The sequence below is a fragment of the Mytilus trossulus genome, chromosome 10 (genome assembly GCF_036588685.1).
Source record: "Mytilus trossulus isolate FHL-02 chromosome 10, PNRI_Mtr1.1.1.hap1, whole genome shotgun sequence".
NCBI lineage: Eukaryota > Metazoa > Mollusca > Bivalvia > Mytilida > Mytilidae > Mytilus > Mytilus trossulus.
This window is the reverse complement of record NC_086382.1, coordinates 26,469,385-26,486,509: the sequence shown is the minus strand read 5'-3', so window position 1 is coordinate 26,486,509 and position 17,125 is coordinate 26,469,385. Positions and strand designations below refer to the sequence as shown.

General features: G+C 32.8%; 1 protein-coding gene and 2 non-coding genes across 3 annotated transcripts; all 3 read right to left on the bottom strand.

Annotated features, from left to right (window-relative positions):
• Nucleotides 1–2,128: 2,128 nt before the first annotated feature.
• Nucleotides 2,129–2,231, bottom strand: LOC134688632 (U6 spliceosomal RNA). Its single transcript, XR_010101852.1, has one exon. It is a non-coding gene; the product is annotated as a U6 spliceosomal RNA (small nuclear RNA).
• Nucleotides 2,232–7,465: 5,234 nt separating this feature from the next.
• LOC134688623 (U6 spliceosomal RNA) lies at nucleotides 7,466–7,572 on the bottom strand. The gene has a single exon (XR_010101843.1). It is a non-coding gene; the product is annotated as a U6 spliceosomal RNA (small nuclear RNA).
• Nucleotides 7,573–12,802: 5,230 nt separating this feature from the next.
• On the bottom strand, nucleotides 12,803–16,917 carry LOC134686128 (trichohyalin-like). Its single transcript, XM_063545800.1, has 5 exons — nucleotides 15,943–16,917; nucleotides 15,435–15,603; nucleotides 14,047–14,156; nucleotides 13,560–13,671; nucleotides 12,803–13,184 (listed from the first exon to the last, which is right to left on the bottom strand). The coding sequence occupies exons 1-5, from the start codon at nucleotides 16,843–16,845 to the stop codon at nucleotides 12,862–12,864; spliced, it is 1,617 nt and encodes a 538-aa protein (XP_063401870.1). The 5' UTR covers nucleotides 16,846–16,917; the 3' UTR covers nucleotides 12,803–12,861.
• Between the last annotated feature and the right edge of the window lie 208 nt (nucleotides 16,918–17,125).

The window sequence follows — 17,125 nt, the reverse complement described above, 5'->3', positions numbered from 1 at the left end:
AACTCTTATGATATTTTGTATTTTCAAATTGGATGTTTTCAATTTTTTATATTCATCGACCAGTCTTCTGTAAACTTCATCTTTTCGTTTTCCCACTGCGGCAATACAACTGTATCTTCATTTTTAAAAGTGTTTAACTACATAGTGTCTATGTAGTAAATGCATGACAGACTATGGATCTGTGTAAATAAATGGATAGTTTTTGCTTTTTAGCATAGGAAGGGTTTTCATTGTGAACTGGACTGTGAAAATTTGACATGACTCGGAAGATTTTCTACAATTTTCCGATACGATTCCTTATTTAGAAAGGGGTGAATTCTACAGAACTCAAAAACTATGTTTTACTTTTATTTGATCTTAATTTCGGACGATTTTATATCTATTTAAGCTTCACTGAAATTAAAGATAGAAATAGAACCGTTTAAATATGATTTGTCGTACTCTAATAGCACTATTTAGTACACGGAAATCGACTAATATATTCAGTAAAAAAACGATAACGAAATAGATAAGGGATTCCGGAAACTATAGTGATTTTTAAAATTACAGAAATTCTTGATTTTAAGAAATGCTGAGATAAAGTTTTTATCTTGAATGAAAAAACGATAACTGATGAGTAATTTGTTGTGTTCTAAGACGGATAGAGTGCAAAAGCATTTAATAAAAATTTAATTGTAGATCCGAAAAGGTCAGGATTATGAAAATTTTCGTACAAAATGTCAAATATTTAGAAGGAATGCAAAAGCTTGCGGACATAAAGTTGTAAATATTGTTATTCAATATTTTAAGTATCTAATTCACTAAATTATTCTGTCTAAAAGAAGAGATACGACTAATATCCTTTGCTTGAAAAATATGTCGTAATTTTATAATTTTCAACTAATTTCTGAAATAAACGTCAATTTTACAAAAACTGCACCGTACGATTTTGTGACGACCGGGCAAAAATTAAAGTTAAATCATTATTCTTTCATTTAAAAAAAAAATTAGCCGTGTGTTAGGTGGGTGCATTAAAGTCCTTAACTAGACGTCTTTTTCAAATATTACACTCGCCTATACTGCCGAAGCGAGTACAACAACAGATTCGACTGACACCTATATATACTCGTAATTTCTCAATAGATACATATTCAGGATTTGAGATATTTGCATATTTCCGTAAACCTTTTGCAAAATTTAAAAGAAAACGCAATCGGAAAGGAAAAATAAGTAGTTAGGGACAACTAACTAACAAAAGAACGCATTTTGGTATACGGGTTTAATGTGAAATTTTATAACTTTGGATGAAAATTGTTTTCAACACTAAAACGGTACAAACGTTTCCAGTACGTATAGTGGTCGTATAATGTAAATAAGTTAGCGGTTAATCGTAAATAGCCTAAAGGGAAAACGGTAGTATTTAATTTTCCCAGCATTAGGATGGCCTTTTGTGTACCCAAGACAGGTGAAGGAAGTCAAATTATGAGCGCTGTGATTGGATGTAAGGGTACAATATATTTTTTATTTATCTATGAATAACTGCAGTGTGTAAATTTATAATATAAATTTTAAAACCTATTGAAATATTTTCTAGAGAATTATTCGAAAAGGCTTCCAAAATTTCATAAATTTGGTGCAAAATGACGGTGGGCATGGATAACATAAACCAGCTCCGTTGGAAATTGGTCATGATACTATTTGGCTTCAATTTTTAGAATACAGTAATAAAGTTCTAACACCACACATAACTGTTTTATCCAGGTTTTTATTATAAAAACTGGTAAATTTAGAAAATGTTAGTATTGTCGCCTATGGCAGAATAAATAGTACCGTTTTCCCTAAATGTCGAGTTGTAAAAAAAGCCATTACATAAGCACCTGTACGCATGCACGGAACTCCTTTATAGAGTTTCAAGATCATTAGGATCAATCAAGAAAATCGTAGTGAAACCTCTACAATATATTAAAGTAACAAGATTTGTATTCTGACAAACCCGAGATGCTATATTTTTTTCCCCCAGGACGAAAAGATAGTACAACGGTTGAACATGTCCGATTGTATTAATTCGCATGTAGTTTAGAATGTTGATGACGTCTATGAAAAATAAACATCTTACTGTTCTTTGTATATAACAAATATTGGATCAAAGAAAAATATGGAACGCTTCACGAATTTGCGTGTCATCCTTGCGCAGGGGCCATGCTAATCTTCTCTGTATCGTTCCAATTTTAGTATATGTACTAGGCGAGTGATATGAGAGCCAAATTTACATTTTTAATGCACCTACCTAACACACGGCTAAATTATATATCACTGGAAAGCTAAGAATGTGTACTTTCCAAATATCCCGGTCGTCAAAAGAAATTATGGTGCATTTTTTTTTAAATCGAGGTCAAAGGTCATGGGTGCAATTTCATTTCAAGGTTACTTCCAGTAGAAAAATCGAGTCAAAACAAATGCAAAAACGAAATAATTTTATAGGAATGCTGTATTACTGTTGGAAAAATATATTTTTATCATAGTATTAAATATTCTTGGTTGATTTTAACGGTAACGCATGTCACGTAACGTTTTCTCTCGGAGTCTTTGAAAATCAACCATTAAGTCACACAAATGTCTCTGTAGTCGCTCTGGCATTATCTAAATTTTATAATATCTCTATGTCATTTAATTGCACGTATTTACAAACATATATCTGTAAATTTGATATAAATAATCCGAAACAAAATATTTGAAGCAAGGGGAAAATATAACATATGACGTATTTTAATTTTTTTAGAAAAGTTTGATGATGAGCTGTACAATAAAATTGAGGAAGCGTATGTGTCATGTCAATTTGAAAGCCTACCAACCGTGTTAAGATCAGACAACCATAGAGCAGATTTTTTTTTTTATTATTGTAGCGCAATATGTTGAGTCTGGATCATACCGCAATTTCATTTACATCACTAAATCAGACATGATAAGAGTACTAACTAACATTACTAAAATGAGTAAAGAGCTACTAGTATATTTATATGAACAAATTGACAATTTTAATATCACATCACAAGGAAAATATGACCACTCATTTACGTCAAACTGTGTTTGATTTTAATATAGTCGGCCGCCGTGTATCTTGAGATATTTTATTAATCTAACAACGCTTGACAAGTAGTTTGTACTTTTTTTAAATTACGCTAGTGATGACGTTCGGCTACTTGGCACTAAGAATTACTTTTTAATATCTTGTTTCAACGCTTCAAAAGGGAAGAAAAGGTTATCCTAATATTGAACCTTTTATTTGGCTTTCTTATTTTCAAATCCCGTTAGCGTATAACCTAAATGATCGAAACGTCGGACCAATTGGATGTTGGACCATTTAGGGGTCGGAATATTACGATATCGGAATATTATAGCTTCATTTTAACTTGTAATGTCATCATTCTTATCGGTCAACATTTCCATACAAAGACAACTTCCTTGGCATGTGCATATATCAGTACAGCAGAGGTTTTGCTCAAAGCGAACATAAAATTTACTATATACAGATTGAATTAAAAATTGGGACTGGACATGCGGGATATGTCAAAGAGACCCCAAACCGTTCAAAATGAAGGCAACGGCCGAAGACCACCAATGGATCATCAATGCAGCAAGAAACTCCCAAACCCGGAGGCGTTCTTCAGCTGGCCCCTAAACAAAAATGTACTAGTTTGTAATGATAATGGACGTCATAATAAGCTTCGAAATATACTCAAGAATCTAAAATAACAAAACTAAGAATGGTCAGAGGCTCCTGATTTTGGAAAAGGCGCAAAATTGCGGCAGAGTTAACATGTTTTGGAGAATCTCAACCCTCCCTCTATACCTATACCAATGCGTGAACAGATCAAATCTTGTAGAAAGTTAGATGACATGATGCTGGACCGATGTTGCCTTTGAGCCAACCAAAGTCATAAGGAGAACTTTTATTGTTTCTTTAGTTAGGTCGACATTGTCTTGGATAAAAGGTTGACCCCCAGAAGAAAAATAATGCCATGTAGAATGTATGCCCCATTTTTAATTTTTCTAATATCCTGATCAGTCAAACGTGTTTACAGTTATCAAAGGTGTGTCCATAAATAAGGTGCATTTGTAATGATAAACCTAAATAAAAAGACAAAAAAATGTTTATAGATAATATACATTCTACTAAAGCCATACATATAAGAAATTTGTCTATAGGAATATCGTACGCTTTATTAACTGCCGCAGATGCGCCATCATCCAAAAGACAATACAGAAATGTTTTTAAAGCAGGTGGCATAATTTCAATTGAATAATCCAGTGAAATGTTTTTAGCTAATGGATACAACTTCACCCTATATCTGCTTTCGAAAAATACTAGTAGCTGCATAAAGTGCTTGCAACCAGTTTCGCAGTCACTGCTCAGATCTTTAAAATTGACAGACTGTATATCACAGTCATTTTAAACGGCTAATTTTCTGTCATTCACGGCATAAGACAAAATTATTATATAGAGCTACTGTATGTACAATATTGGATGTCCCTTGGCCTTGTAACTATAAATTGACCATTTATTTTTAGTTTTTGTTGAAGCTGATAATAGTTAAAATTGAGAATGGAAATTGGGAATGTGTCAAAGAGACAACAACCCGACCAAATAAAAAAAAATAAAAAACAGGAGAAGGTCACCAACAGGTCTTCAATGTAGCGAGAAATTCCCGCACCCGGAGGCGTCCTTCAGCTGGCCCCTAAACAAATATATACTAGTTCAGTGATAATGAACGCCTTACTAATTTCCAAATTGTACACAAGAAACTAAAATTAAAAAAATAGTTGTGTAGTTTTCTCGGCGACGATCCTCGGGCGGAAATTAAACCCGGTTAACTGATCAAGTAATTAAAGTTGTTAACCAGAATACTTCCTTGTGTACTGGCACGGCATCTTTAATCGTCGAAATGTTAGTAAAAGCTGTTTTATGCTCAGAATTAAATAGGTTTTTACTTTCTGATTTCAAATTTTGTAGCAAAAATTTAGCGATGCAAGCTCGATGGTATAAAGATTTAATAGTAAAATTATCATGAGTTATTTTGTAAATCAGATCATTGTAGAAGATATATGTAGTAACACTCAATACAGCTTGAGTTTGCTCCTCAGAAGATACCTTCTGAAGTTGTGTAACTTGCTTATAGGCTTTATACATTGGCAAAATATACAAACAAAAAATCAGAATGAGTTGTAGATATACTGCCCTCGTTCATATGTGATATATGAGAAGAGACTGGTCGGCAGAATTGGTACATGTAGTACTAAGTCTTTGTTCAGACAAAACAGAAGATGATAGGTTTCGCTTACTTTTGAAATATTTATAGCAACTCTTATGATATTTTGTATTTTCAAATTGGATGTTTTCAATTTTTTATATTCATCGACCAGTCTTCTGTAAACTTCATCTTTTCGTTTTCCCACTGCGGCAATACAACTGTATCTTCATTTTTAAAAGTGTTTAACTACATAGTGTCTATGTAGTAAATGCATGACAGACTATGGATCTGTGTAAATAAATGGATAGTTTTTGCTTTTTAGCATAGGAAGGGTTTTCATTGTGAACTGGACTGTGAAAATTTGACATGACTCGGAAGATTTTCTACAATTTTCCGATACGATTCCTTATTTAGAAAGGGGTGAATTCTACAGAACTCAAAAACTATGTTTTACTTTTATTTGATCTTAATTTCGGACGATTTTATATCTATTTAAGCTTCACTGAAATTAAAGATAGAAATAGAACCGTTTAAATATGATTTGTCGTACTCTAATAGCACTATTTAGTACACGGAAATCGACTAATATATTCAGTAAAAAAACGATAACGAAATAGATAAGGGATTCCGGAAACTATAGTGATTTTTAAAATTACAGAAATTCTTGATTTTAAGAAATGCTGAGATAAAGTTTTTATCTTGAATGAAAAAACGATAACTGATGAGTAATTTGTTGTGTTCTAAGACGGATAGAGTGCAAAAGCATTTAATAAAAATTTAATTGTAGATCCGAAAAGGTCAGGATTATGAAAATTTTCGTACAAAATGTCAAATATTTAGAAGGAATGCAAAAGCTTGCGGACATAAAGTTGTAAATATTGTTATTCAATATTTTAAGTATCTAATTCACTAAATTATTCTGTCTAAAAGAAGAGATACGACTAATATCCTTTGCTTGAAAAATATGTCGTAATTTTATAATTTTCAACTAATTTCTGAAATAAACGTCAATTTTACAAAAACTGCACCGTACGATTTTGTGACGACCGGGCAAAAATTAAAGTTAAATCATTATTCTTTCATTTAAAAAAAAAATTAGCCGTGTGTTAGGTGGGTGCATTAAAGTCCTTAACTAGACGTCTTTTTCAAATATTACACTCGCCTATACTGCCGAAGCGAGTACAACAACAGATTCGACTGACACCTATATATACTCGTAATTTCTCAATAGATACATATTCAGGATTTGAGATATTTGCATATTTCCGTAAACCTTTTGCAAAATTTAAAAGAAAACGCAATCGGAAAGGAAAAATAAGTAGTTAGGGACAACTAACTAACAAAAGAACGCATTTTGGTATACGGGTTTAATGTGAAATTTTATAACTTTGGATGAAAATTGTTTTCAACACTAAAACGGTACAAACGTTTCCAGTACGTATAGTGGTCGTATAATGTAAATAAGTTAGCGGTTAATCGTAAATAGCCTAAAGGGAAAACGGTAGTATTTAATTTTCCCAGCATTAGGATGGCCTTTTGTGTACCCAAGACAGGTGAAGGAAGTCAAATTATGAGCGCTGTGATTGGATGTAAGGGTACAATATATTTTTTATTTATCTATGAATAACTGCAGTGTGTAAATTTATAATATAAATTTTAAAACCTATTGAAATATTTTCTAGAGAATTATTCGAAAAGGCTTCCAAAATTTCATAAATTTGGTGCAAAATGACGGTGGGCATGGATAACATAAACCAGCTCCGTTGGAAATTGGTCATGATACTATTTGGCTTCAATTTTTAGAATACAGTAATAAAGTTCTAACACCACACATAACTGTTTTATCCAGGTTTTTATTATAAAAACTGGTAAATTTAGAAAATGTTAGTATTGTCGCCTATGGCAGAATAAATAGTACCGTTTTCCCTAAATGTCGAGTTGTAAAAAAAGCCATTACATAAGCACCTGTACGCATGCACGGAACTCCTTTATAGAGTTTCAAGATCATTAGGATCAATCAAGAAAATCGTAGTGAAACCTCTACAATATATTAAAGTAACAAGATTTGTATTCTGACAAACCCGAGATGCTATATTTTTTTCCCCCAGGACGAAAAGATAGTACAACGGTTGAACATGTCCGATTGTATTAATTCGCATGTAGTTTAGAATGTTGATGACGTCTATGAAAAATAAACATCTTACTGTTCTTTGTATATAACAAATATTGGATCAAAGAAAAATATGGAACGCTTCACGAATTTGCGTGTCATCCTTGCGCAGGGGCCATGCTAATCTTCTCTGTATCGTTCCAATTTTAGTATATGTACTGCCGAAGCGAGTACAACAACAGATTCGACTGACACCTATATATACTCGTAATTTCTCAATAGATACATATTCAGGATTTGAGATATTTGCATATTTCCGTAAACCTTTTGCAAAATTTAAAAGAAAACGCAATCGGAAAGGAAAAATAAGTAGTTAGGGACAACTAACTAACAAAAGAACGCATTTTAGTATACGGGTTTAATGTGAAATTTTATAACTTTGGATGAAAATTGTTTTCAACACTAAAACGGTACAAACGTTTCCAGTACGTATAGTGGTCGTATAATGTAAATAAGTTAGCGGTTAATCGTAAATAGCCTAAATGTCGAGTTGTAAAAAAAGCCATTACATAAGCACCTGTATGCATGCACGGAACTCCTTTATAGAGTTTCAAGATCATTAGGATCAATCAAGAAAATCGTAGTGAAACTACAATATATTAAAGTAACAAGATTTGTATTCTGACAAACCCTTTACTAATTTTGACAACTTCACTATCATTGACGGGTCATTGACCTAAATGCAAATCTATGTCTTGAAATACATTTGTATCAGGTTTACCTTTAGAAATCAGAAGCTTTCATATATCATTCTTTAAAGTGCAGATGTAGTTCCATCTTTTGCAACAATAAAAACATAGGTCATATTGCATTTTTGGGCATTCTCATGGCCTTGTTTACAAACACTGTAGATTCGCACTGAATTCCCAAACTGTCGCTATTACTTTTTAATCCCGTAGTTAAAGAAAAACTGCTATTCAGCATCCATTTTGTGTTTTATTTTAACTCTTGTTTTTGATTTATCTATTAAAAATATTGATGACAAATATTATCTATCAATCAGAAGAACTCAGTACTTCAGTGTTATACAGAAAGCTCTCCCCTAAATGGCGGTCCCTGATGACGTATATTTATTAACTGAATTACCTCTTAAGGGTACTATAAAGGGCATCCTGTTTCCAGAAAAAATAATTATTTTCATTTTTCCTATAGTGACAGAGAAGATATGAAAATTCCAAAGGCCGTACAAAAGTCCAACCGAAGTATACGTTCATATATAGTTGAATATGTTGAAAGATAAAATGAGGTATTATAATGCTTCTTTTATATTTAATACTCAATCGAACAAAAATAAAACTCGTGATTCCATTCAAACTCTTTGGAATCGATAGCAACACAAAAATATATTTGTGGTTATTATTCTATTTTTGAAATGGAAGTCAAATTGTACCATGACCAGCCTCGATCGAAGCTTGTTTAAGGTCTTCATGCCCACCGTCATTTTAAATCATTTTTTTTGTTGAAAATTATGAAGTAATTTCTTAAGAATATATTTCAATGGATTTCAGATTATATATTGTAAATACAAAGACCAACCAAAGCCGGGAACATTTGATACTACTTTTCCCCTTTTAACTTGAATAAAACCCAATAATTTATAATCAATTTCAATTTCCAGCCAAAATCACATAAAAAAAACAGCCTTTTTATGCAGTGAAGCTTTTTTGTTTTAACTTGGTTGTATTGCCATCTGTAGGGCAGTGATTCAAACAACAGATTTATGCCTAAAATTCACAGACATTGACCAAATTGGTAACTTTGTTGAGTATGGTCATATACAATGAGATCAGATAAAATATCACTCTGCATACATATGGTTTCATTCTATCATTCCTGTAATTACTTTACGACAGCACTATTCTAGTCACTAGTGTGATATTAATCTTCTCGTGTTTGATTTCTCCATGTATGCAGCTACTGTTGACCACTGTTTATCATTTGCCAGTGAACTAATTAACAAATATTTGTAGGTATCAGTATGGAGTATAACTTTTTTTTATCAAAAGATTCCCTAGAAAGAAATAAACGAGTGTAAGAGGCTAACTTACATTTTATAACAACGAAATTTTCAAAGGCTTACCCATCCGGAGCACCTGAGGTCAGCCCCAGGTTTTGGTGGGGTTTGTGTTGCTAAATCTTTAGTTTTCAATCTTGTGTCTTGTGTACTATTATTTGCCCGTTTGTCTTTTTTTAGCTATAAAGTTGTCAGGTTTTTTTCGATCTATGAGTTTGAATGTCTCTATAGTATCTTTCGCTCCTCTTCTATGTAGACGTCGTTTGTTGATCTGAAGATAATGTTTACTCTTAATAGACAAACATTGTATTTTACCCCTAAGATCTATTTTAGCCATGTTGGCCATGTTTGTCTGCATATGGATTCATCAGGCACTTTTCAAAACTAGATACCCCATCGATGCATGTTTGTGGCTAATAGATAATAGGAAGATGTGGTATAAGTGCCTATGGACAGCTCTCCATCAAAGTCACAAAATGTATTGACGGACCGTTTATCTTATTACCCTCTAAATTAAAATGCATGATTAAATTTTTCACTTTAATTTATACCCTGTTCCCTTGTCTTTTGTCTAAATCTACCAACACAATAGTACTAAGTTGTCTCGCTTGTGATAACACCATCTCCTAATTGAGTGAGCGAGTATGTAGATACCAGGATTGAAATTTCATATAAATTTACGCAGGACGCGCGTTTCGTTTACAAAACGCATATCAGTGACGCTCGAATGAAAAAATGTTAAAAAGCCAAATAAAGTACGAAGTTGGAGAGCATTGAGGACCAAAATTCCTAAAAGTTTTGCCAAATACAGCTAAGGTAATCTTTTTCTGAGGAAGAAAAGCCTTAGTATTTCAAATTTCAAAATTACGGTTTCACGTTTTACCTGTTTCTTGTTAAAAGCGGAATAACTCTGCTTGTTTTGTTGTTACTAACGGATTCAAATGTGTCATTTAAATGTATATTTAAATATAACATGATTCATCTAAACGTTACAGAAATACAACAAAGACATAAATATAAATGAATAGGCATAAATAATCATAAATGATTATGCCTAATAAATTACCACACTGACTTTTTATTATTAGCGAATAGCACTTTCTACTGGAACATCTCGATGGTCAGAAGTTGTTATTTTCAAGATATGTTATATGTAAACATTAAAGTACCTACCATTAAATAAATTATGTTGATAGTTATGAAAAGCATCTTGGCATTTTTCGCTCCTTTATATGAAATCTTTTGGTCAGAAGGCTGTTGATGTTGATATAGAAGTCTATTACATACAAATATGCAACATCATTCAAATTGTTTATTTAAATCCAAATAGAATATATAAATAGATAACATTTTCCTTGCACATAGACACATTTAATTTTACTTTCGCACAAAAAGCATCAAGTTAATAATCAAAGCTGTGTTTAATTTCTAATTTTCTGATCTGAAGTTGATTGCAGTTTGAATAAAAAAAATATTCACGTAGTTTACTTAACAAATCTCTCCGATAAAAGTTTATCCTTATTTCATTATAATACTCCTTTTGTTTATTTTGCTTGTCACTTACAAGTATTCCTACATCTAATACTATCCGAACTGCAACCATTAATGTCTCGGCAAATAGTTTAATAGAGAAAACTTTTAGTTTTATTACAACGCTTTTACCACAAAACTTGCATAGTAGTGGAGGAGTGGTTTTTATATAACTTATAAGAATGAAAATTCTTGTTCAAAGCAAATATTTACGTAATAAATATCTTTGAAAAAATAGTAATTGATATGAACTTTCTTTGCCTTTCCATGATCATGATAAGGAGGAGGGAGGTCATGATATAATCTATTTTACGAAACTCAATAGTAGCATTATAGACTTTGTGGTGGTCAGTTTTAAAAAGGTGGTCTTCATTCATCTATAGCTGATGGAATCATTTTCATAACTACTAGTAAACACAATCAGTAAAAGACTACATGTGCTATTTATCAGATTATTACATGGCATTTTTCATATCGCATGTATTTAAAACATGCCAACTTTTGAAAATCTCCATGGGGGATTTAGCGCGCGACAAGATTTTTAAGGGTTATAATTTTAGCGACTTTTCTGTGAGCATTGTTTCTTACTCCTAAAATAGTCTAAGTTCTCTTCTTTTTTCTTTTGGTATACTAATGATGAGCTTATAGGCCTTGATTTCTTTTATTTGCATGATTCTTGTACTTTTAAATTATAAAATTCATTTAAAGACAAACAATAAAAAAAGAAAGAAATAACATTGTATTCTTCATTGTGACAATAAAAAAAAATAGATTATCTCTTGGCATGGCACAAAGTCAAGTTTTTGTTTATGACGTCTTTGCATTAAATTCATTGCACCAAATGGATGTTGATATATTATTTAGTCTTTTTTTGATAGTTGTTATTGTCGTTGAACTAGCTACCAATAACTGCGATTACTCTCAGATCTTTACCTAGTGTGTTTTTGTTGTTGGGATGTACTTTAGTACACGGCCACGTCCAGTCTGTATTTGTGTTAGGTGTATTTCTATTTGTACCTATCTATTAAGTGGAACCCTTTTCAATTGATTATGATAGATCGTTCCTATTTTGTACTGTTACACCACTGTCCCAGGTTAGAGGAGGGTTGGGATCCCCATAAAATGTCTGACTCCGCCACATTCTGTATATATGTGCCTATCCAAAGTCAGGAGCCTGTATCTCAGTGGTTGTCGTTTGTTGTTGCGTTACATATTTGTTTTGTTTTTTCGTTCATTGTTAGTTCATTAAAAAGGCCATTAATCAATGATAAAAAAAAAAGAAGATGTGGTATGAGTGCCAATGAGACAAGTCTCCACAAGAGACCGAAATGAGACAGAAATTAACAACTATGGTTTTCTCGTTTGAATATTTTTTCATTGGTGATTCCGGGGTCTTTAAAAGCTGACCAAATGGTATGGACTTGGTCATTGTTGTGGCTATATATTCTTATGAAAATTCTGGATCCGTTTTTTTACAAATTGACGTATTTCAAATAAATATTATTTTCATTTCATCTGCTCCACAGTCAATTGAGGAAATTTTTAAAAATCTATTTCCTGCTTCCTGCTCCCGGCTGGCTTCCTGTTATCTGATATTTTAAATTGCGAGTGAAGCCTTGTGTATCACAAAATGACACAAAACATTTGTCTGCATGATGTGATCATTCTTCTAATTTTAAGATATGTCGCTAATTGTTTTTTGTTTTGTTTAATTGTTGCATTTTGTTTTTGAATATAGAAACTATTTCTAGAGATATGCTATATAAAAACATCGGGTTAAAACAAAACGAAATTTTAATAACACAAATTATAATCAAAAACTAAGTGAACAAAAGAAAAAATAAACAATTAACAAAGTGAACAAAAGAAAAGATGAACAAATAAATAAGTGAACAAAAAAAATCAAAATCTCATAATAATCAAGAACAAACTGTATCCCTGTCTTCAATATTATGGCTACAGCAGCAGCAGAAAAGTCGTTTAAACTGTTTCTTAAAACGCTGAAATCTACCGATAGAACCTCTGTGAACTGGTATTTCAGTCGGATCTGATTTGGTTGTTTCATTGAGCAGAAACTGGTTCATTGATTCAGCAACTTTATGACTTGTGGACTTTGATATTGTTGTCTCATGTGTTTCTTTTTGTGGAGTAAAAAATGGCTTAAGTCTTGGTCTGGGTGGTTCTTCAGTATCACTGAGTGTGTACCATTCACTGTTTGATGTTCTTGCAGTATCTGGTTGGTCTAAATCAAAGAAAAATTATAAGAATTAGTTCTAACATTGAGTTGGGTTGTATACAAAGTTATTGGTCGATCCTAGATCACATGGCAAATGGTTCTGAATAATCGATCAATAATAAGATAATATATTTGTATTCCAATTAATGGAATGAATAACAAAGTTATTTATTACAACTAATAAGACCAAAGTTTGACAGACGAAAAAAGAAAAGAAGGAAAATACTTTTTTTCCAGTATTGGCATTTGTGCAAAAGATAACTTTTTCAAACTGTACAAACAACCACATATCTCATGGTATGTTTCGACAACAACAACAAACGAGAGGATGGATGTTATTGAAGAGTTGTTAAGTGACATGTTTATTATTGAGGTTATTACCTTCCTCTTCACGGTCTTTCTCTTTGTTCACGTCCAACAATAATAGATCTAGCTTTAATTCTTCTGGGTCTACCGGCTTAGAACTTAAATCAGTTGTCGTTGATTTGCTTCTCTGGAAATAAAAAAAAACACTGAATTTTAATACTATTTCTTCATCAAAATAAAATATCAATTGTGTTTTAATTGTTAGAAAATTGTAAATGGTCAATGCGAAGGTAACGAGACAAAATTCATATGTCAGCAGTGAACAGAGATACGGGGTATATTCACTAGTGAACAGAGATACGGGGTATATATTATTATTGATCGATTATTCAGAACCATTTGCCATGTGATCTAGGATCGATTCACGATTAAAGAGAGATAAGGGGTGTATTCACTATTGAACAGAGAAACGCGGTATACTCACTAGTGAACAGAGATACGGGAAATAAAAAGTAGTGATCTGAGATACGGGATAATTAAAGCAGTGAAATAATATCTTTACCTTAAATATCCTGCTTACAAATCGTCTGACAGAGCCTGTTCTCTTTACGTCATTAGTTCTGTCGGTCTTAAGTATTTCTCCATCACTTCTTGTTCTTATGCTGATGGGTCCTATTAAATATATTAACTGTAAGAGTTTCTTCAGCCTTAGTATTTTGGTCACGTGTTAAAGGATCTTAAAGCATAATATTAGTTATATGGTTTGCGACTAGCCCCTTGCCGTTCAAAGTAGAAATTAAAATCAAAAGAGGATCTCGTCGAATTCATATTTTCAGTCGAATCTCCTTTTGCTTTTACTCAGTACCCTTTATTGATACATATATATATATAGGAAGTCAGTCAGCAAATCGTATAACTTTTCACAGGTTTATCGCACAGAAGAATTTTCCGGCCAAGTTATCATATTAGTAGAAATAAACAATGAAATACAATAACATTATTTGATGCATGACGGTAGCTGATTAGAAAGCAGTTTAATAAGCTTGCTTTTCAATGTTGAGTTCGTTTCCTTCTTTTTCTAATATTCAACAAGTTTCTTTTTTCCAAATGACAAATATACGGTATAAGTTGCACTTGTAATTATAATAAATTATAAAGATTTCTTAATATATCGAGAAATAGAGACACTAAGATAGATTAGAACGATGTAAATAAAGAAGTAAAACAACTTGTGAAGGAAAGGTGACTACAAAACACAAATTCAACCCGGTAGAATCTCCGAATTTCATCTCAACTGAAAGGAATAAAATGGTCTTCGAATTTACTGAAATATTTAGCGTATGGACATATTATGATATCTTTCAAACTAAAGTTGTTGCCGAAATAATAAAACGATTTACAGCCTCTTTAGTCATGTTTTCATGGTGTCATAATTAATACACGTCTTTACTTTCAATATTACTATTCACAAATATCTTATCATTCGTCTCAACTCGGCCGATTCCGTACCCTCATCTAACGATAGAAGGATAGTAGCGGATTCTACCGAGGATTGCCGAATGAGACATATTTCATTCGTCTCAACTCGGCTGATTCCGTACCCTCATCTAACGATAGAAGGATTGTAGTGGATTCTACCGAGGATTGCCGAATGAGACATATTTCATTCGTCTCAACTCGGCTGATTCCGTACCCTCATCCAAAGATAGAAGGAGAGTAGCGGATTCTACCGAGGATTGCCGAATGAGACATATTTCATTCGTCTCAACTCGGCTGATTCCGTACCCTCATCTAATGATAGAAGGAGAGTAGCGGATTCTACCGAGGATTGCCGAATGAGACATATTTCCTTCGTCTCATCGCGGCTGATTCCGTAACCTCATCTATTGATAGAAGGAGAGTAGCGGATTCTACCGAGGATTGCCGAAGAATATCTTATTATAAACTTACTTTTTTCTTTATTTTCATCTGTATCAGCTCTGGATTTTATGGCATGTGATAGTTCAAGTTTTCGCTGGAGATCTTTTTGTTCTTCGGTGAAAGCTTTCACTCTTTCGTGAAGTTTGGAGACTGAGGATTTCAGCATTATGTTGTATTCAGTATTGCTACTGCTTGGATACTTTAAAATAAACAAACCAATAATCTAGCATTAATATTGTGTAATACACTAGTCACTTACTTTTTTTCAAAATCGAAACAAACTTTAGAGAAATCAAGAGAATATACCTAGTCATGAATTAACTTTTTAACAATTTACATACATTTTGTACATGTATCATAAAATATAAAAATATAACATCACCAACATCAACAACGACTCGTCTGAATGCAATCGTATAGAACTATTATATAATGATTAAAGTTTAAGACTTCGTACCAATACATACTGATTTATTGTTTTCGGTATTTATTGATATTTTTTAAAAAGGATGTAAAATTATAGTATATTTTTAAATACCAGATGGTACTGCTCTTTTGATGGAACTGGTTCATATGAGGTCGATAATGGACAGACTGTTGGTTTATGAAACTCCTCAAACATCTTTCTGATCTGTTCCTGTCTTTTTTTCTCTCGTCTCTCGTCTCTTTCTTCTTTCCATTTTTTCTCTCTTTCGAATGCGTCAACAAGTTTTTGTCGCTCTGCATCCAAAACCGATTGGAAGAACGATTCACGGTCCTTCTCACTAGCTGTTTCTCCTGTTTGTGTCTTTGTTTTTATCTGATTGTTCAAAATCTCCTCTGTAATAATTATCTTTGGTTTGACTTGAACGTCCCGATTCTCTACTTTGTCGACTTGTGTGTTCAGTGTTGACGTAAGTCTATCAAGCTCTTTAAGTCTGGCTTCTCCAAAGAAAGCAATTATTTCCTCATCACTCGCTGTTTCTGTGTTCTCTGCTTCAGTATTTTGTTCTTTCATTGTTGCAGTAAGTCTTTCAAACTCTTTGGTTCTTGCATTTCCGAAGAAAGCAATTCTTTCCTCTTCACTCGCTGTTTCTGTGTTCTCTGCTTCAGCATTTTGTTCTTTCATTGTTGCAGTAAGTCTCTCAAACTCTTTTGTTCTGGCATTTCCAAAGAAAGCACTTCTTTCCTCTTCACTTGCTGTTTCTGTGTTTTCTGCTTCAGCATTTTGTTCTGTCATTGTTGCAGTTAGTCTCTCAAACTCTTTGGCTCTGGCATTTTCAAAGAAAGCTTTTCTTTCCTCTTCACTCGCTGTTCCTGTGTTCTCTGCTTCAGCATTTTGTTCTTTCATTGTTGCAGTAAGTCTCTCAATCTCTTTGGTTCTGGCATTTCCAAAGAAAGCTTCTCTTTCCTCTTCACTCGCTGTTTCTGTGTTCTCTGCTGCAGCGTTTTGTTCTTTCATTGTTGCAGTAAGTCTCTCAAACTCTTTGGTTCTGGCATTTCCAAAGAAAGGTACTCTTTCCTCTTCACTCGCTGTGTCCAATGCTTGTTGAACTGACACTGCATCTGATTCTGTTTCGCTGCAAGCAGCATGCAATACAGATAGGATAAATCCTCTCAAGTTGCGTTCAAAGATCGCGTTATCCTCATCCATACCTGAAAATTGCACAACGATATATATATATATATTAAAGGCAAGGCTGACGGCAAAAAAAACCCACCATAATTATTATAACACAACT